This window comes from Trichosurus vulpecula, chromosome 5 (assembly GCF_011100635.1).
Source record: "Trichosurus vulpecula isolate mTriVul1 chromosome 5, mTriVul1.pri, whole genome shotgun sequence".
Taxonomy (NCBI): Eukaryota; Metazoa; Chordata; class Mammalia; order Diprotodontia; family Phalangeridae; genus Trichosurus; species Trichosurus vulpecula.
The window spans coordinates 95,331,598-95,351,993 of NC_050577.1; the positions used below are offsets into that span (position 1 = coordinate 95,331,598).

A 20,396-nucleotide genomic window follows, 5' to 3' on the forward strand; every position below is an offset into this window, starting at 1 on the left:
GTCTATGCCTGAGGACCAGTAGGACAGACCTGAACCCAGTCCCTGGGAGAACAAGTTTGCCAGAACCATTCCCATAAATGCAAATTATATCCAACAAATGTATGTATCACTCAGATTCCCTGAACTGAAAGCTGTCTGCTCCTAATGAGGTTTCCCTCCTCTGACTATTCCAATCCTGGACTGTTTTCTTATGGGGAGGAGGTCGGTGGTTACTCATCCCCTCAAAATCCCAGCTGCCCCACTCCCTCTCTGCCATCCCAGAAAATATTAAACTAAGAGTTTTCAAAAGCATCTGAGAAGACTCCCAATGACCATGATCCAGTTGGGAGTTCCTATTGTATTTTACCTACCCTTCCATCTGAGCAGCCCCTTTGGCAGGACCCTAACTGACTATCATGTCACAATCATCTGTAGTGAGGAACTGACATATGGTGGGAGTTGTATCATTCATGTGGGTTGGGTTGACAGGACCTTCCAGGTGTGGGGTGCTCCTGACCTCATCCCATAACCTAGAGTGGATTTAGCTGTCTAGGAAGGCCAGGCATAAACTCAGTCTGGGATGACCTTACACTGGAAGCATTTTGGACCTGGGTGTCTTCTGAATGGGCTGCTTGATTCAGGGTTACAGAATCAGGCCAGGAGGATCATTAGAAGCTCTTTTCTTGCCTGAAGAAAATGTTCAGCTTTGCGGGGAAGGAGGAGATGGTATTAGGGAGTTCCCTATTTCTCCCCTGAAGAATACCATCAGAGAGAAAGGAAAGAGCCCAGATTGTCTGAGTCTGGGAAAACGGTGAAGAGCCAGCTCTGTGCAGGCTGTTCCAACTGGGGATGATGGATGACTGCTGCCAAGGTCCCCTCATTCAGGTCAATACCCACATTGGGTATGAGGCTTAGAGGATCCTTCAGATCCTATCAGGGTGACTAATGGTAGACTTCACATCTAATTTGCAGTATTCAAAAAAGGATAATGATGATATGTGATGAGATCTCAAAAGCTCTGGTCTGCTTGCAGGGAGAAAATACTCTGCCCAGAGGCTGGGCCTTAGCAGTACATTTTCAGAAACTGGTTTGAATTATTTCAGCCAGGTGTAATCCAAGTTTCATGGCCTGGTCAATATTAACCAGGCTCACAAGAGCTTTCATGTTATCAACTAGAAGGTCAATTAACGAATAAGTAATTAGAGATTTTACTGCAGAGATGACAAGGACACTCCATGGTGTTATAAAAAAGAATTCTTTAAATGAAATCAATGCAAATTTACACAAAGTGAGAACTGTCTGTACTGCTAAAAATAGCAGTATAAAATAGACATTCACAATTCCCTATCCAAGGGTCTCTCTTTTTTTTTTTTGCTGCATATATTGAAATGCTCCTCTTTTTAGTACTTGAGTTCAAGATTAAAAAAATTTACATGATAAAAAAGAATAGAATAGGAAAAAAGGAAGTGGAGACACTGATTGGAGCCAACCCTTTCAAGAATTTCAGCCACCAGGTAGAAGAGAGCTAGTTGGGATGGCAGGATCCAGTGAGACTTTGGAGAACTTTACATGGATGCCACAGTTAACTTTCTACCTGAAACTGCTCAAATTCCATGTGAAAGCAATTCCTTTACACGTGCATTCTCCAAGAGTTTTTATTAAATAAAACAAAGCTCTTTTCCTATTCCTTTTGGGCATCCAAAGTTTCATCTGTTAACACTGGCAATATCTTACCTCCCTTAACAGTTAAGTCTTCTCTTTTACACACAAATTCCTTTACTTTCTTTTCATCACCAAAGTGCTCCATGTGAAAAGGGCCTTAAAGGTTCAGTGCAGCTTACAGGGTGAGAGAAAGAGGAAGGCTCACTTATGAGAAGGTTTTAGTGGAAGGGAAAGGAGGAGCTTGAATATAATGGTCAGGGGAGCAAGGAGGAAAATGGTGCAAAGGGAGGTAAGTACCAAGGGAGACAGAGATCGATAGAGTGAGCAAAGGTCTAGTTAATCCAAAGATCCAGTAATTAAGAGCTGGTTACATGTTAGCCCACAGGAGTGATTTGTGCCCAATTAAGATCCCTTTATCCTGGTTAGTCACCTTGGACCCAGTCAGTCAGGTGACCTTGGATATCTCTTTCTCTAAATCTTCCCATTTCCTGGAAATGGGAGGTCCCTAGCTCAGATTTCATTTTCAGTTTCATTTTCCAGCAGTCATTTTGTTTTTCAATCTGTCCTGCTGCTCACACAGAGCCAGACTCCAGGCACACCACACACCAACACTGACCCCAAAGCTCAGCTCTGTGAGGAGGAGGGAGAAGGCTGTGCATTTTGAAGAAGCCACAGTGCCTTGATTGGTCAGGTAAAGAGTTTGGTGGCGCCTCTGGGAGGGTGGGCTCCCTGTTCTGTCCAGATGGCTGACCTGCCCCTCTCACACAGCCTGCTTTGTTGCTCTGCTTGCTTAAAACCTTAGCTTTGGTTCCTGTTGAGTCATGGTGAAGTATATATGTGTGCTGGCTGAGTCCCCACTCCCTTTAAGAGCCACAGGTTTGGCTCCTAGAGGACAACCCCTTCTCAGGTGAATGATTGTTCTTTCACACTTTGCCAAATTTGTAAGTGAGGGGGCTGTTCTTGAGGGGAGGTGGGTGAGAGAAGGTGGAATCAGCACTGGATCAGCAAATCTGAAGGAAGGAACGAACCAATCTCCTGCCCATACAGTCAGGTCAGCATCATTATGGATTGAGGTTCTGGTCACTCGTGAGGGAACCCACAGACAAAGTCGTGACCCCAACATGGGAAGCCAGCATCACCCTTAGTCAGAAAAGGTAGTGTCTTGAATGTTGTGATTGAAAGGCAAGCCTCAGTTTCCCAAAAAGATTCCCTTTGCCTGTCCCCAAATACTTGTTCTAAATCCCTATCTCATCATTAGACATTCATTTCTTTGTGGTAAGCACTGCTTCCTCCAGGTATCTTCTGGCTACATTCTCATCCTAAAGGAAGATTTACTTAACCGACCAAAGGAAGAGCAGAAAGCCAGCTCAGGCTGCCCTTCCTTCCTCTGACCTTCCTGGTGGGTGAGCTGGCCATTGCTCTCCATCCCTCCTCGACGCCCCCCACCCCCCCACACACAAATATTGTACTTTTTAAAATCTCCTCAAGCAATAAGGTTTCTCCAAAGGAAGGCAAAGCAAATCCTCCCCTAGGATGAGAATTACCCTCCAGGAAACTGTTCCCAGTCATTCACTCTTTAGTGTGAACTAGTTTATCAGAAACTGACTTAGGGACATAAAACTTTTATTAAGTGTTTACCTTGTGCCTGGCAGAGGTGCATGCTGGAACCAGCTCCCCAGAGCCAGGTGTTAATTTTTCAAGAAAGCCCTAAAAGTCTGGGTTTGGTTTATTGTTTTGTTGTTTGTATAGACTTCTAAAAGTCATGGAGAAAAATGTTAATAATGTAGATTAAATTTAAAAGTCTATCAAAGGTACTTTACTCCTGAAAAGCTGCTTGTGAAATATTTACCAGCATAGGCCTCATGCCTAGGGATTTGAAAGTAGGGCCCAAGGGGATTCTCTGACTATACAGTGTCATCTCCCCAGCAGGGCTACTGTCCCAGTGAAACTGACCCCTGAGTTATTTACCTTTGGTGCCCCCAAGCTTCTCTTTCTGTCCTTTTCTCCATGAACTTTTGCCAGGAGAGCATCCCTTCTTCAACAGGAACCCAGGGTCCTAATGCTGTCGCATTTCTACAGTCAGAAAATAAAGTCATCTAAAACACTCACCCATAACTCCTACAGAAGTATCAGTGTTGCAGTGTATTATCATCCTGCCCATAAATCATTTGTCATCTAAAAGAGGATGTCAGGGAGAAGGCCATGTTTAACCCAAAAGAATGCCCTACCAGGAAGAGAATTTCAGGAAGAGGAAGGGAGACATGTGAGGAGAAAAGTTTTGCCTGATTCTTTTTCCTCCACCCTGAATAAAAGGCCTCATTTATTTACTGATCACTGGCTGGTCTGATTTTTTGTACAAGTTAACAACATGCATCTTTCCAGAATGCCATTTGCTGCAGGCTGGTTGCACACATACACGGGTGTCAAGCAATGTTTGAACATGGTCTTGTAACCCTACTCTTAAATTCCCAAAGTCTTCATAGGATTTTGATGAATCATGGGAAAAATATCTCCTCTCTGTGTCCCTGTTGTGGACAACTGCTGTCAAATACATATTTACTACAAGGCAGATGTTGTACAGGTAAAAATCTAGATTTTATTATTAAGCTCAAGCATATGTTCAGGCCTCAAAGAATCCCTGAGCCCCTATTAGGACTCTAATAAGACTTCTTATAGACCAAATTATGACAGACTGACAGAGGAATAATTCTGTTACATACTATAATCTGGGACATTCCTCTTGGGGCATAAAAAGGAAAGAAGACGTATTCCTAATCCTGTACTTCCTTCAATCTTGCAAAAGTTGAACAAAATTATTTGTCACAAATCTATGTGTTTTGGTCTTAGAACACTGTACTATCTATGAGCAATGAGTGCCATTTTATATGTAGCCTTACACAAAAGAGGGAAATGAAAGGCAGTGTCGAATGGTGAGTAGAGAGCTGGCCTCACAGATAGGGAACAAGGGAACAAGGACACAAGGAATTCTGGCAGAAGGACACAAGACCCATCTCTGACATGTACTGACTGTAGGACCCTGGATAAGTCACTTAACTTCTCAGTGCCCCAGGAAATGTGCTGAAGCTATGAATTGCAGAGCAGGTGCTGACTTTTACTGGGAGAAGGAGATTCCACATCGGAAATCTCTACCCTCCATGGAAACCATTGATCTAGTTTAAAAAAATACAAGGAGAAGGTGGTTAAGTGCCAGACCATCTCAAGACACCTCATGATGCCATTGATCCTCTGTGAGAGAAAAGGATGAACAACAACAAACCCAGATCTCTTTCCTAGGACAGATATTGAACAAAAAGTTAAAGTACTGAGGGGCTTAAAATCTCAGTCTACCCCTTCTTCTACATTGCGGGAGGGGGAAGCAGAATAGGGCACTCAGGGCTGGCCAGAGGCTCAGCAGCAGCATATGGCAGGCCAATCCTGACCCTTGGGCAGGTACAGATGAAAGAAGGGAATGAGCCCAGGACATGGCCTGGAGCAGGTGGCTAAATGTCAGGTGGTGGGAACACTTGTACCCAGCCCCAACTGACGGTTCAGCCAGCTCCTCCCAAATCCGCCTCTCCAGATGGCGTTTTGTAGATGATTAGGTATCAATGTGTTAAGAAGCAGTTAAGACATTATGCCCTCTGGGATTATTTCTTTAAGGAGTGTAAAAGCCTTTTTCTGCGGGAATTATGGGACGGGAAGGAATGACTCACTTCCCTGAATTCAGGAAAGGTATTTATTGTTTATCCCTAATGTGAATAAGACAGAGATAGGAGGGTAGACCTTTAAATTTTGCAGTAAAACCATAATTTCTGCTAGTCAATATTTTAAGTCCCTTTGGACATGTAAGAGAAATTTAGCAAAATGATAAAATATTATTTGAAAATCCCTGGTCAATCAGGAGACAAACCTGGTCCTTCCAGTATCAAATTGCTAAGACTGACAACAGTCAAGGCAGCAGGAGCCAGGCCTATCTGAGGTCACTTCTTGGAATATGAATCCTGAAGGGAGCAAAGATTAATGCCTACAACTCACAACCCCACCGTCCTCCCCCCTACCCCTGGCCAAATTTGCCCAAGTTGCACATTATAGAGCAGCAGACACTCTCCCCAGCAGCTGGAGAGTCAGTTCAAGAGAATTCCAGAGACATTTGAGTGAACAGAGAAAAAACTCTCCAGGGAGATATAGAGAGAAGCCATAGACCCAGAGTTCAAAGAGCTTCAAGGAGTGGAATGTCTGCCAGCAGAAACAAGAACCAGTTACCAACTGAAGGTGATTGTCAAGAGTGAAATGGTGAGGAAGGGCAGACAGTGTGAGGCCAGCGGAGCAATCAGTCCATTAGAGATACTGAACCCAGGGGAAAACTTTTGGAGGTCTCTATAAAGAGAGGCAGTGGTGCAGTGGATACAGTGCCAGGCCTGGAGTCAGGAAGACTCATCTATCTGAGTTCAAATCTGGCCTCAGCCATTTACTGGCTGTGTAACCCCGAACAAGTCAGTTCACCCTATGGGCTTTGGTTTCCTCATCTGTAAAATGAGCTGGAGAAGGAAATGACAAAGCATTCCTCTATCTGCCAAGAAAACCCAAATGGACTCATGAAGACACAGATACCCTTGAACAAAAACAGCATAAAGAGAGGAGAGGAAGGACATTCCAGTAGCAGCTGCCCTGTTTAGGCTTATTCCAATCTCACCTTCTGACACCTCTCACTCAGTGATTCCTAGCTGACCATCCAACATTCCTGTCTCCCTAGAAGCCCCAGCAGGGCAATGATACCAATTTTTGCCCCAATATAGAGGGCTTTACTGAGTGGCTGCCCCCTTCTTCTCTGCACACTTGAAAGCTCCCTCTTACCTGCACCCAGGGATGCAGCATTGCCACCATTTCAGCTAAGAGAGCCACTTTATTTCAGGTGAACTGACTTTGCCCATAATTAAATAAAAAGGGTTTCCCTTCTGCCATAGCATTAAAAAGCAAAACATTTCCTAACATGTCTACACCTTGGTCCCTCAAACCTTTCTAAGAAACAGCCGGCTGAGTCATTCTTGGGGAAAGGAATCCTAACCTTTAAGGGGGGCCTGAACCATTTTCCTGGATTATATAGAACCTTCTGAGGGAGCAGAAATCTCAAGGCCCAGGAGATCACCTACAGGGTATGGAATAAGGGAGGGCTGCAGAAGGTCAACTGGCCTAACTCTAAACATTGTCCATGTGTCCAAAGGAGGGAAGAGTTCATGGAGGCCAGATCTAAGATGGTGCTACAATGGACAGCCAGCCCCACCACTTAGGGCAGTGCTGATTTATCAAAGATACAGCTTCTCAAAGCTGGGACACATAATGCTGATTGTCATGGGGATGATGATGGAAATGATGCTTTAAAAGGCCATTCCAGCATTCAACGGTGCCAGCTGCCCAAGGGTAGGACAGGAGAGGGAGAGCCCAGGGAATATGATGACAGTGAGTCAATTATTAGAATTAGGCGTTGTTGACCTTCTGCAGCCCTCCCTTATTCCATTCCCTATAGGCTGCCTCCTGGGCCTTGAAAGGGTTTTGCTCCCTCAGAAGGGTCTAGGAAGTGGTTCAGGACCCTCTTAAATGTTAGGATTCCTTTCCCCCAGGATAATTGAACCAAACCCTTAGAAAGGGTCTGACCTGCTTTGCAATCAAATGAGTGGGCTGCTCAGAGGTCCAGCAGGACCCATAAGGAAAAAGACCCTGCTGTCAGGGCTTGGAAGGTGGTTGCCCCAGGGGGTCTCATCATTGACATCACAAAGCCACATAATGAAGAAGAATCCCTTGCTGCTAGGCACATGTCTTGCTTTGAGGTGGAGGAAGAAGGCCAAGGTCATTGGTTTGCTAGTCAGAGGCAGGTTGACAATCACTTGGAATCATGTCATAATGATCTTTCAGAGGTAGCAGCTCCAATTCAGATGCCTAGCAAGCCCTCATCTACTGATCCCTCCATTCCCCTCCATAAACCACAATGGCTTGTGTAGATGGATCCTCAGGGCATCAGTCAGAACAATCTGAGGCTACAGGGAATCCTGGTACCCAGCCTAGAGAATTCATGCCAGAATTTTGTGGCTTCAGAGTCTGAATGCAAAGATTGGGCAGTTTGGAAGAACCAAAGGCTTTGGAGGCAATTTGCATTTTGCTTATGCTGATAATCAGCTTTTCATAAACCATTAATAAGAGCCAAGAACTGCTGCTCACACAACACTATGACTATCTCTACCAGCTCCCATACCCTAGGGTCTTGATGCCTCAGGCACTAAGGCAAGGCCAGGGTTCAAGTCTGACTCCACCAAAGATAGCCTTCTTCCCCTCTTAAAGTGAACCCAACTCAGCTTTTGTATCTCCTCTCACATTAGAAGCAGCTGGGTGGTACAGTGGTTAGAGGGCTGAGCCTGGAGTCAGGAAGACCTCTATTCAAATTGAACCTCAGACACTACCTAGCTGTGTGACCCAAGTCATGTGCCCTCTGTTTGCCTCAGCTCCCTCAACTATCAAATGGGGATGATAACAGCACCCACCTCCCAGGGTTGTTGTGAGGACCCACTGAGATAACATTTGTAAAGTGCTCTGCAAACCTTCTAGTGACACATACATGTTTTTTCCCCTCAACCAAACTGGTCCTTTGGGCTCCTCTCTAGCTCTGCCTCTGCCCTCTGACTACTCATTCCTCAGATTCTCTCTAAGCTGAGCAGCTCACTCCATGGTGTCTTGCTCCTTTGTGGCCTCCATACAAGAATGATGTCTTTCCATCCCAGGACAGTCACTACCTTCTGCAGGATTACAGGCTAACAGAGATTGGGGAAGCTTGGTCCCTAAGCAATGGAGCATATATGGTTGGAGCCTGCTGGAAAGTGATAACTTCCCTGATAACTGCCCTATGCCTCAATTTTCTTTCTTCAGGGAAATGGCAGAGAAAGAACTTCCAAGCAGCCTGACCTTGAAGACCCCAATGGAGATCCCAGCTCTTGGTCGACCCTTACATTTGGGGACACTGTATGACTGTCGCTCAGATACCTCCATCCCTGGTAATTACTCTCTTGAATGTGAGGCCTTGTTGCAGATGTCAGGAGAGGGCAGTGTTAGAAAAGACTTCTTTCTAGTTGAAAAATGATCAGTGTAAGAAAGTTAGATTCAGACAAAGTCTCAGGGATTAGAGGGTCTCACCTTTTTTCTCCCAGTTAGAACCCACCAGGATCACTTTGTTCTGATGGGAGATGCCATGTGATGGCTCATCCTAGCCAGGAGTGATGAGAGATGTCTCATGAGAGGGGCTCATTCATCCTGGAAGGGTGGAGGTCAGAAAAGAAGTAATCTTCCAAAGACCAAACAAGAAGAAGACTGAGCTTTAAAAAAAAACAAAACACCTTTAGCCAGAGAGGGGTTGAGTCTTAATTGCATCAGATACAGTGTTGGGAGGTGGGGAATGCATATTGTCACACACACACACACACACACACACACACACACACACACACATCTGAGTTGTTTGTGCATATTAACCAATCTAGTTAAAATTAAGTTGAAAGGCAGACTTGAAGTGCAATGGTAGACCTGATGGTTCAGAATGAAGGATTGGGGGAAGGTGGAAGGGCAGCAGTCTTCTCACTTTTTCTTGAGAAAGGTGAGCACTGCAGGTTGTTTGAATATACATTGGATTTTGATCTTTACCAGCACCTAGAAAAGAAGAAGCTAGTGCTTCAGTGGGTAGAGAACTGGACCTGGAGTCAGGAAGACTTGAGTTCAAAATCAGCCTCAGACACTTCCTAGCTGTCTGACCCTGGGCAAGTCACTTAACCTCTGATTGCCTGACAAAAGGATCCACTGGATCCACTTGAAAAGGAAGTGGCAAGCACTCTGGTATGTTTGCCAAGAAAACCCCATGCACAGCTATGGTCCATGGAGTCAAGAAGACTCAGAAACTACTGAACGACAACAAAGATCTAGAAGAGCCACTTAATTTTCTCCCATTTACTGCCTTCCTGTGTCACCTCCCAGGAGTCAGCTAGCAGTTTGCAGCTGGGAGCTGAAATGGATGGAACTGAATGGACTAGATCTGAAATCAGGAAGAGTTGAGTCCAAATGAGGCTTAGGCACATCCAAGCTGTACATAAGTCCCTGGGCAAGTCACTTAACCCTGTCTGCCTTATTTTCTTCAACCAAAAAATGGGAATGATACTAATAGCACCTACCTATCAGGATTGTTCTGAAGATCAAATGAGATAATATTGCAAAATATTTTGAAAATATTTATTACTTTCATTTTTTTCAATCACATGTAAAATATTCATTTTTAAACTAACTTTTAACATTCATTTTTTTTAAAAATTGAGTTCCAAGATCTCTTCCTCTCTTCCCTCTCTCCTTAAGAAAATAAGAAATAAGAAATTTTACCTAGATTATGTATGTGCAGTCATGGAAAACATATGTTTGCATTAGTCATGTTGTGAAAGAAAACAGACAAAAATACAATAAAAATAGTTAAAAAAATAAAAGATTTCTGAGCTTTCATACTTTGTCAGTCCTTCAGAATTGTCTGAGATCATCATATTGCTTGGAACAGCTAAGTCATTCATAGGTGATTATTGTGCAATACTGCTGTTACTGTGTACAGTGGTCTCTTGGTTCTGCTCACTTTACTTTGTCTCAGCTCAGGTAAGACTTTCAGGCTTTTCTCAAAGCATCATGCTCCTCATTTCTTATAGCACAATAGCATACCATCACAATCATATACTACAGCTTGCTCAGTCACTCCTCAATACTCTGCAAATATTAAAGTGCTATATTAATGCTAGGGAGTAATGTTACTAGCTAGCAGCATGAAATGTCTCAAAATAAGGGACCTGGCCAAGACAACACAGAAGGAGCTATACTTCTTCAGAGGCATAACTTGTATTCTCTGGTCGCTCTGCAATCTGCTACTTACTACTTAATGTCTCTGTCCCATTCTAGGCATCACTTTATGGGACAGGGAGACCCTTGAGAGAAATGTGACCACAGAAGAACAGTTCAAGACTGACTTCGACATCATCACCTCTGACTCTATTGATGAGAAGACCAATGCCATGAATATCTCGGCAGAGCTGAAAGCAAGTGTCCTGAGTGGACTGGTTGAAATAGCAGGTTCTGCCAAGTATATAAATGACACCAAGACATCCCAACAGCAAGTTCGGGTCACTCTCAAGTACAGTATGACCACATGGTTTTCCCACCTCACTATGAATCACCTGGGACATCAGAATATTGCTTACCATGATGTGTTTGATAATGGAACAGCCACCCATGTGGTCACTGCAGTGCTCTATGGGGCCCAGGCTTTCTTTGTGTTTGATCAGAACGTTTCCAATAATGAAAATGTCAAGGATATAGAAGGAAGGTTGAAGGCTAAAGTTAAGAAGATTCCCCAAATATCAGGAAAAGTAGGGGGAAAGATGAAAATGGAACATAGGCAGAAAAATTCAACCAAGAAATTCAGATGTAAGTTTTATGGGGATTTTGTCCTTGAGACCAATCCGGTGACCTATGAAGATGCAGTAAAAGTCTATGCCTCCCTTCCTAAGCTGCTTAGGGGCTGTGGAGTGCCCCTCCAAGTCTGGCTGTACCCTCTGGAGAAGCTGAGCTCCAAGGCTGCCAGGCTGGTTCGAGGGATCAGCATTAGCTTGGTGTGGGATGCCCAGGACACTCTGGAGAAGTTATCTGAGTGTGACAAGAGGTGTAATGACATGCTGGAGGCACCAGGACTCTCAATCTTCTCTGCAACCAAGGAAAAGGTCAGGCTATTCCAGGAGCTAAATAGGCAGCACAGAAAGCTTTTACAGAAGGAAATAGCGAAAGCCTTACCTGAGATCCGGGCAGGCAGAGCAGAGGAAAAGGAGCTAACCAGGATTTTAACCAGGGAAAGCCAGTCCCCATTCAGCACTAGGAGGCTCTCTGAGTTCTTGGATCAGAAGCTTGAAGAGATGAAGGTGGTCAATTCCTATCTCACCCTTCTGAAGGAGATGCCAGTTAGAGCTGAGCAGAATGAGGTGGACAATGCAGTACTAACCTCTCCCTACAGATTTGTGCTGGTGTTTGCATTCACCTCCTTGCAGGAGGAACCCTACTTAGCAGATTGGAAACAGTGGCTACGGAATCCAGAATCATTCAGTCCTGACTGTGAGCAAAAGACATATTCCTCTTGGGTCAAAGACACAGAGACAAGGAGAAAAGCAATACAAATGGCTGAATCCTTTTTAAGATTTGCCAAGGCCAATCATTCCACTGAGAAAACACAATTCATTGTGGCATCTGTCCCAGACCAGGAGAACAAGGGTGTCTCTATTTACCTCTATGAAAAGGGACTGCTGGTCAGCACCAACTTTCAGCTACCAGTCAAACCTCCCCCTCCCCAGGTTGCTGGGATCACACATGACTGTGTAGAGCTCACATTGATTCCAGCATCTGGGAAGAAAGAGAGGATCACTGGCTATCAGATAGAGTACCAGGTTGCAGGGGAAGAGGACTGGACCACCATCCCTGTGTCTGGAAAGTCAGAGGTATTCAAAGTGAGCGGCCTTGAGCCTTGCACAGAGTATGTATTCAGGTTTGCTGAGGTGTGGGACCTAGGGCTCAGTGAGAGCAGTGATGTGAGCCTTGCTGTGAGGACACTTCCCCCAAGCTGCCCTCCTGGGAAGCCAGAAGCTGTTGTGGTAGGACCACAGTCTGTGACCCTGCACTGGGAAGGTCCAAGTGTTGTTGGAGCAGGAATCAAGATCAAAGAATATAGAATAGAGTACAGAGAGGAGACTGAGGCTGAGGAGGAGGAGGGAGGAGCATGGCATGAACATAGCACAGGAAATAAGGAGACATCCTGTGACATTGATGGACTGACACCCCAGACTGTGTACAGATTCCGAGTTTATGCCGTGTATGATGGAGGCTGGACCAGTGAGAGCAGTGAGAGGAGTGGTCCAGTGAGGACCCTCCCTACCACAGGGGAAGCTACAATCTCTGGTAAGAGGCTTTTAGTAACTAATGATGATGTTTCCCATTACTGGAATATTTGAAGTGTTTCAGGGGTTGATCAGGGTACTCTCCTTGATTTCACAAGCCACTCAAATGGGTGTTGCCTCACTCCAAGTGAGAACTCTGGAAAGACCTGAGCTTCAAAAGGCTGTGGTGTCTCCCACCGCATCCTGGGCCATCTCTAGTCATCCTGATATATATATATGTATCTGATTACTGGACCCAGATGGCTCTGGAGGAGAAAGTCAGGCTGGTGACTTTGCCCAGCTCTCCCTCACTCAAATCAAAGTCAACTGCAAGTCGTGTCTCCATGATGTCATGGTCCTCTTCTCCAATCAATGACAAGCCACACAATGAAATTACAGGGGGTCAGACTCTGAGAGGCTTATTTTCAATTTGTAAGAGTCTATTTATTGTAGGAGGGGGTTGATCCAGACACCTCTGGTCAATGAAATTCTCTTCTCACCCTTCCAATAGAATGTCAGGTAGATAAGGCATCTACTAATTGAAATTATTCATTTAAGTGCCTGAAATTATTAGCATTGAAAATCATACCCACTTGACAGTATTTTCCCACATTTTTGTGAGCTATGGCCTTTATTCCAAGTATATGAAAAGTGATCTTTGATGTATATTTATTTTTATAATGAAAGGCAGCTTAAGTTGCTTTACTTGAGAATTTGAAGACACTATTTAGTATAACACAAATATTCTAGAGTTGAAAAGAGTCGTAGAGCCTCACCTCTTCTGACCTCTGGCTGCATCAAAACTCGTCTCTACAATATTTCCTTGGGGAGCCTGAGATATCTTTCTCTTCTCCACATATAGGATTAGCTCCTTGGAGGCAATGGGAAATACTTTTTAAAAATATTCCTTTCTCCTGTGCACAGGGCTCTGGGCACCCACACAGATTTTTCCTAGAGGCAGCTGGGTCTTGCAGTGAATAGAGAGCTTTACCTAGAGATGAAAAGGCTTATTATGAAACCCAGCTTCACACCCTTACTATCTGTGTGCCCCTGGGCAAGTCTCAACCTCAGTCTGCCTCAGTTTTTCATCTGTGAAATGGAGCTTATAATAATACCTATCTTCCAGAAGTGCTGAGAGGATCCATAGAGATAATAGTTGTAAAGCACTTTGTGAAACTTAAAGCAGTACAACTTCCCCATCATCTTTTTCTCTCATTAAAATGTGTAATCAGGCCTCCTCCTGTCAGGAAAGCAGTAATTTCTAATGGTATAGTTAATGTTGGTCACATTCTAAGTTGAGCCCTTCATGGAATAATGGGAGTTGGAAGCAACTTTAGAGTCCAACATCCTCCCAGAAAAATAAATCCTTATTGTGTGGCTAACAGCTGCGGTCACTTCCAGTGATGGTGAGCTCACTCTTTTCCAGTCCATTCCACGGTGGGGGCAGCTCCAGTGGTTAGGACATTCTTCTTTTTAATGGAGCTGAAATCTTTCTCCTTATAACCTACACCTTGGTACCAGCTTTGCTTTCTGGGGCCAAGCAAGATGACTGATCCCTTTTCTTTCCGACATCCCTCCAGATCTCTGAGGGCAGTGACCATGCCCTATCCAAGACTGCTCTCCTCTAGTCCAAACATCCTCTGTTCCTTGAACTCTTCCTTCTGGGCCATCAACTCCACACCTTCCTCCTTCCTCACTGTCTTCTTCAGCATGAGTTCCAGATGATCCTGTAGGAGGAGAGGAGAACAGAAACCAGAGGACCTTGAGTCAAATCCTGACTCTTTGTCTTCTGGCCTTCATTATTTGGAGCAAGTCACTTAGTTGCTGTGTGACTTAGTTTCCTCATTTGTCAAATGAAGGAGTTGGACTTATACAACCTTACAGCCTCCTCCTAGCTCCCCAATCCAGGATTCAAACTTCTGCAAATGTGGTGCCCAAATTTTAACATGCTGTTGCACATGGGACCTGACTAGTTTGAGGTACAGTGGGGCTGTCATTTCCCAGGTAAAATCCTTGTACTCCTTCTGCTATTGCCTAAGATTTTGTTAGCTTTTTTTTTTTGACAGCTGACCTCACATTAAGGTTTTTTTTAACCTAGACCTTAATGTCATCAAATTTCATGAAAAAATCCCAAGATAGAACCTCATTCTGTGCAGGAACTCGTAGTATTTTATGGCTTAAGAGCAGGAGTCCTTGCTGTTATTTCTTTCTTACATCCCTTAGCAGTGTGGTGAAGCCTATAGATGCCCTCTGCAGAATAATGTTTTAAAAGAATAAAATAAAATAAAGGATCACAAAAGGAACCAATTATATTCAAATGCAATTATCAAAACATGTCTATTTTAAAACAACTCTTCAAGTTCATGGATCCCAGAGTAAAGACACCTGCAATTGAGGGATTTGTTGGAAGTGCATTGAGGTTTAAGGGACATTACCCATCCTCACATGGGACATGAACCCAGGTCTTCCAGACTCCAAGGCAGGCCTGCCACCCATTATCCCACACTGCCTTCCTCAAGCTTCTACACAGTTTTGAAGCACCAGGTCTTACTCAACACCTCATATTACTGGAGACGCTGTATGGCACAGAACTGACATCTTGGGTAAGAAACATAGGGCACTATAATTCTCATTCAGGCCCAAGGTGGGCAGCCCACTAAAACTTCTAGGTTGTGGACAGTTTTCTAGTCTTAACTGGTTTATTCTGTGTTTGCATCTGGTAGAATTCTCCCTGAGGACAGAGACTTTAATTTTTGTCTTTGTTTCTCCTTTAAGCCTAGTACTTGATCAATTTTCAGGAATTACATATGTTCAGATCTTGTTTGTTTGTTTTTTTTCTGTTGGCAGGAGCCCTATTTCCCTCCCTGCTACCCCCATGCTCCCAATGCTCCGCTACCACCCTGGACCCTCTGACTGTGCCCAAAGCTTAAAACTGCACTAAGATATTTGGGAACCTCAGTATGTATTCTGTCTGCTGGAGCCCTACTCCTTAGGCGCCCCCCTGCCCCCGCCCCAGTCCACCACCACCCTGGGTCTTCTGACTGGGCCCAAGGCTCTTTCTTGCTAGTGGCTCACTATTTAAGAGGGAAAGGAGAGCTGTGTTCTAGAAAGAGGATACCACACCTGCAGGAGAGTGGCATCTCCTGCCACCTAAATCCCATTATTTTCATAGAAACCCCAGTTCTTCCATGTTAACGGCTCCTTTCCCACTCCCAACAACCCCTGGGTGATGCTTTTGCCCCAACCTGCCCTAACCATGGACCTGCAGTCAGGCAACTCACTGTAGAAGCCTGAGTGAAGGTTGTGTCTCAGTTCAGGGAGTTTAGAAGTGAGGACACTTGGTCAATTCCTCAAAGCCATTTCAATGATTGCACCAGGAGGAAAGGGCCTTTCCATATCAGTGATTTTGTGATAATGTGGCATCTAAACTAGGAAGAGAAAGGAAGAAAAACCCATAGGAGACTGAGGTGTCCAAAAGAAATCTATTAACGGATATTCTTTACAACTGGCTAGAGATGGGAAGGACAGTTGCAGTTAATTACCCCAATCAAATGAGAAATATTTACCAAGTGCTTCCTAAGTGTCTAACTCTGTACTTGGTGCTGGGTGATACAAATGCAAAGAAAGAAGCAATTCCTGCTTGCAAGGAGCTCACATTCCCATTGCGAGTAAGGGATGTGCCCTTCTTTTGAGATGGGGGGAGGGGGGAACAGGGTGAAGATTGATGGGAGAAAAGTGCTATCTGACACTTTTGCTTCCAGATCTGTATGCTGGATTCTTTCTTTACTGTCATAGGTGAGAGGGACATGCCTTGATTGTATATGAAAAGTCCCTTCTCTGACAAAGTAGTCTAATTTGGGTGGGTAGGGAGAGGGGTATGTGGAGATTCCAGGCTGGTGATAGATGAGGACAAAAATGTTATTCACTACCTCAGTTTCCATGTCTGGGTCTTGGAATCTAGGAGCACAGAAACTGGTTGAGGAGAAGAACATAAGTTGCAGAAAGATCCTCCAATTTATTCAAGAGTGGCTGACAAGGAAGCTATAGAGAAACTTATCTGTGAGTTCAGGTGATATGGGCAATCTAAGCTAAGATGGGCACTCATCAATGAAGTTAATTGAACAAGATGGGGAAACTTTCTTGACTGGTTTTAGAGACAATAACAAAAACTAATAGACAATCCCTAAAGGAAACTTACCAGTTATCTGTCAAGTGATAAGAAAATACCTTTGGGTTGTTCTCATAAGTGAGGAATCAGAGATTTATAGAGGTGCTCAAGCTTGTATTTTTTTTCTGGGTTTCTACCTGTGAAGTGCTAATTCAGAATTTAGAGGGGATGGGAAATAAAGTTTTTTACACATTTTATTTATTTTATTAAATATTTCCTAATTACATGGGTATCTTTTTAAATTCTTTTTTTTATTTTGAATTCCAAATACTCTCCCTCCGTTCATCCCTTACTTTGAAAAGACTCATTATACACTGGAAGTCTTGGAAATCATATATCCATATTAGCCATGTTGCAAAAAAATCAAAATCAAAATAAATAATGTGGAAAAAATATATACTTCTATCTGCACTCAGAGTTCAGAGATGGTTATATCTTTTCTCTTTTGGGATTCTCACTATGAAATAGTCTTTCAGATTCTTTGGAGAAGAGAGGAATAAAGTTCTACATCACAGAAAGATCCTAACATGGGAAAAGGCCCCAATTACTGATATAACTGGGTATGATGTAGCTATGTATAAATGTGTACATGCATGCATTTTTCCAACAAGCAATAATGATTCATTCATTTTGTGCCCCAGAGGAAGAGTGGAATTTTCAGTTACATAAATTGAAGAAACATTATCTCCTAAGAGCCCTCAAAAAAAGTCTCCTGGTCATGGTGGCCTTCCTTCTGCTGCAAAGATCTGTGAATTTCACTAGGACAATAGAGAGCCAGCAGGCTCAAATCTTATCTATATTTTTAGGACCCTTCTCAGCTCATGCTCTAGTGGCATAAACTTTAAGAACCTAAGGGTCACCTCCTTGTCATTCTGAGATTTCTGAGCAGGGCTTTATTACAATCATCTACAAAACCCAGTCATTCATTCTTCTGTCTTACTTGTTTTCTACAGACCCAGACAGGAGTGGAGGAGACTCCAGGGAGCCAGAACTCAGAATTGTCCTTGTGGGGAAAACAGGAGCTGGGAAAAGTGCGACAGGAAACACCCTCCTGGGCAGGAGAGAGTTTGAGTCCAAGGCTTCAGGAGGGTCAGTCACCAAGGTCTGCAGGAAAGCCAGGACCAGATGGAATGGGAGGGACATCGCTGTTGTTGATACTCCAGGCATTTTTGACACTGAGAATGAGGAGAAAAAAAATTTGGAAGAAATATGTCGCTTCATGACACTATCCTCTCCAGGACCACATGCAATACTCCTGGTGTTGAAAGTGGATCGTTTTACCGAGGAGGAGAAAGCAGCGGTTGAACGGCTTTATCTTCTTCTAGGAGCTGAAGCAGTGAAGTTTTTGATCATTGTATTCACTCGGAAAGAAGAACTGGGAAAAGAAAGATTAGAGGATTATATAAGAACCATTGATGACTCCTATTTCAAGGAGTTGTTGGAGAAGTGTGAAAACCGATGCTGTGCATTTAACAATGATGCTAGTGGAGTCCAGAGAGATGCCCAGGTTTCAGAGCTGATGGCCATGGTTGAGAAAATGGTGCATGATAATGGGGGCACCCACTACACCAACGATATATATGAACGTGTGGAAGATATCCTCCAGAAAGACACAGAGGCTCGACGGCAACACTACAAGGAGCAGTTTGATGGGGAGAGGGAAAAAATCAGGCAGAAATATGGGAAGGAAAAGGAAGAATTGGAAAAGGAACAGCCGAAAGAGCAAAATGATCAGTGTGAGAAGCAAAAGGAAAATATTGAGAAGAAAAAGAGGATTGAGGATAAGCAAAAGAATGCATTAGAAAAATTAAAGCTGATTTCTGAGAATAATTATCGAGGTGCCAGAAGGGAGGCCGAGAATAACCAGATTTCCCTTTCTGAAGTTGCGAAGATTGTTGCACCCCTTGTTGTGTTATTTGTTGCAGTTGTAGTTTTCAAAACGCGCTTCCGATAACCACAATCATTTCATACCTAGTTTCCTCCATGTGAGCTGGTAACACAAAGAGAGTTTAAGTAACAGAGGTCACATGGTTAATAAAGGATTCAGACACTAGCTGAAGCCAAGTTTCCTGACTACAAGTCTAATGTTCTTTTTGGTCCATCATACTGCTTGTTAAAGAGCAATGCCTTTCAGAAGAATGTATACAGAAATTTTACAGTAACAGATATAACTTGTAATTTCTTATATTCATGCTATGGGAACAGGCAGATAGCAACAGCCAGGAGAAGCCAAGAATTCCCAACTCATTGTATACAATTGGGAACTAATTGTCTGAGCTCCTTTCTGTGCTTTCTCCCCCCCCCAGGAAGCATTTCCCCTTTTCTTGGCCATCACTCCCATCATACTCATGCCTTAAGAACCAGCTACAAACACAAACCTTCCCTACCTAAGATTCTTTCCCACTCTGATAATGCCTGTTCTCTGCCTTCCTCCATAGGTCTTACCTGATTGTGGGTCATAGGTTGTCTTGTCACAGTCACCATTTGGGCTCAAAACTATATATTGTTTTCATAAACATATTATAAGCTCTTTGGGTACTGGAGGCTGAAGCTTCTACTTGAATCATTACCCCTTCTAAGAAGCCCTCTGCATACCCACGTAACTTTTTATTTACTATTGTTTGGCTGTAAAAATTAGGAGGCAGAAACAATCTCGTTAGTGAGTTTACTGATTGCAACATGCAGCAGCCAGAATTCATCCAGGTATAGGCTAAATACATACCTGCAGGTAGCCCAAGAGAAAGAATACAAAATTCCCCTAAATCACCTGTTTTCATACTCTTAATCAAACTCTGGTTTCTTCTCTTTACCAAATATAGTTCCACATTTGACATAATATTGATGCACCTGCTTTGATTATCCTGAAGAAGTTCTGTTTTCAAGAAAAACCCGGGATTTCCCGTACAAACAGTCCTGCAGTTTTTTCAACACCCCTATTGCCTTCTTTTTCTATTTTACAACCTTGTGGTTCAACACAAATTATTTTCACTTAGAACAACATTCTGTTATTGTCATGCACAAAATTTAACTCGTCAAGATATTTGGGGACACCCTGTTTCACAGAGCTAAGGCCCAGCAAGCAGGCTGTGCCCTGAGCTTGGAATAACAACAATCCTTCCTAGTCTGGTTAATCTCACTCTCTGGAAAAATATATTGCTTTGACCAGCACCAGGTGTTCATTCACTGCCCCCTCTTTCCCAGGGACAGGAGCACCAATGTGATACAGCCTAAAGCCATCCATTACACCTCTTGACATGCTCACAATCCCTGTTTCTTTGTGACTGCTAAATAAACCAAACCAAGTACTGCACTCCTGTTCCCACCACACTAATTGGTTCTGTACCCTGCTGTGAGATTATCATCCTAGAGACTGTTCCCACAGGACCCAGGAACACCAGCAGGGTCCATGCAGGAGCCTGCAGTGGGAACTGCTACTCAAGACCCAAGAATCTGTGTTGTGATCCAACCCCTCCCCCACCCCAACTATCAGCCTTTATGTATATAAGCACTGACTTTGCCCCAGCATGTGAAGCCCTCCTCCTGAGGAGGATTTCTGCTTATAAAAGTTTCTTGACTTTGCAATTAAATTTCTATTTATGTCCTGA

At 43.7% G+C, this 20,396-nt stretch overlaps 1 protein-coding gene across 1 annotated transcript; it reads left to right on the forward strand.

The window, feature by feature from the left end:
* Nucleotides 1-2,189: 2,189 nt before the first annotated feature.
* Nucleotides 2,190-20,396, forward strand: LOC118850162. The gene is made up of 4 exons (XM_036759373.1): nucleotides 2,190-2,332; nucleotides 8,557-8,681; nucleotides 10,606-12,645; nucleotides 17,745-20,396. Exons 2-4 carry the CDS (start codon nucleotides 8,561-8,563, stop codon nucleotides 18,743-18,745), a joined length of 3,162 nt encoding a protein of 1,053 aa, XP_036615268.1. The 5' UTR covers nucleotides 2,190-2,332; nucleotides 8,557-8,560; the 3' UTR covers nucleotides 18,746-20,396.

Bases quoted from the DNA above. Each gene is read 5' to 3' on its own strand.
- LOC118850162 (XM_036759373.1), top strand. From the start codon at position 8,561: ATGGCAGAGAAAGAACTTCCAAGCAGCCTGACCTTGAAGACCCCAATG. The intron at 8,682-10,605 runs GTAATTACTCTC...GTCCCATTCTAG, and splicing joins CTCAGATACCTCCATCCCTG to GCATCACTTTATGGGACAGG. The intron at 12,646-17,744 runs GTAAGAGGCTTT...TGTTTTCTACAG, and splicing joins AGGGGAAGCTACAATCTCTG to ACCCAGACAGGAGTGGAGGA.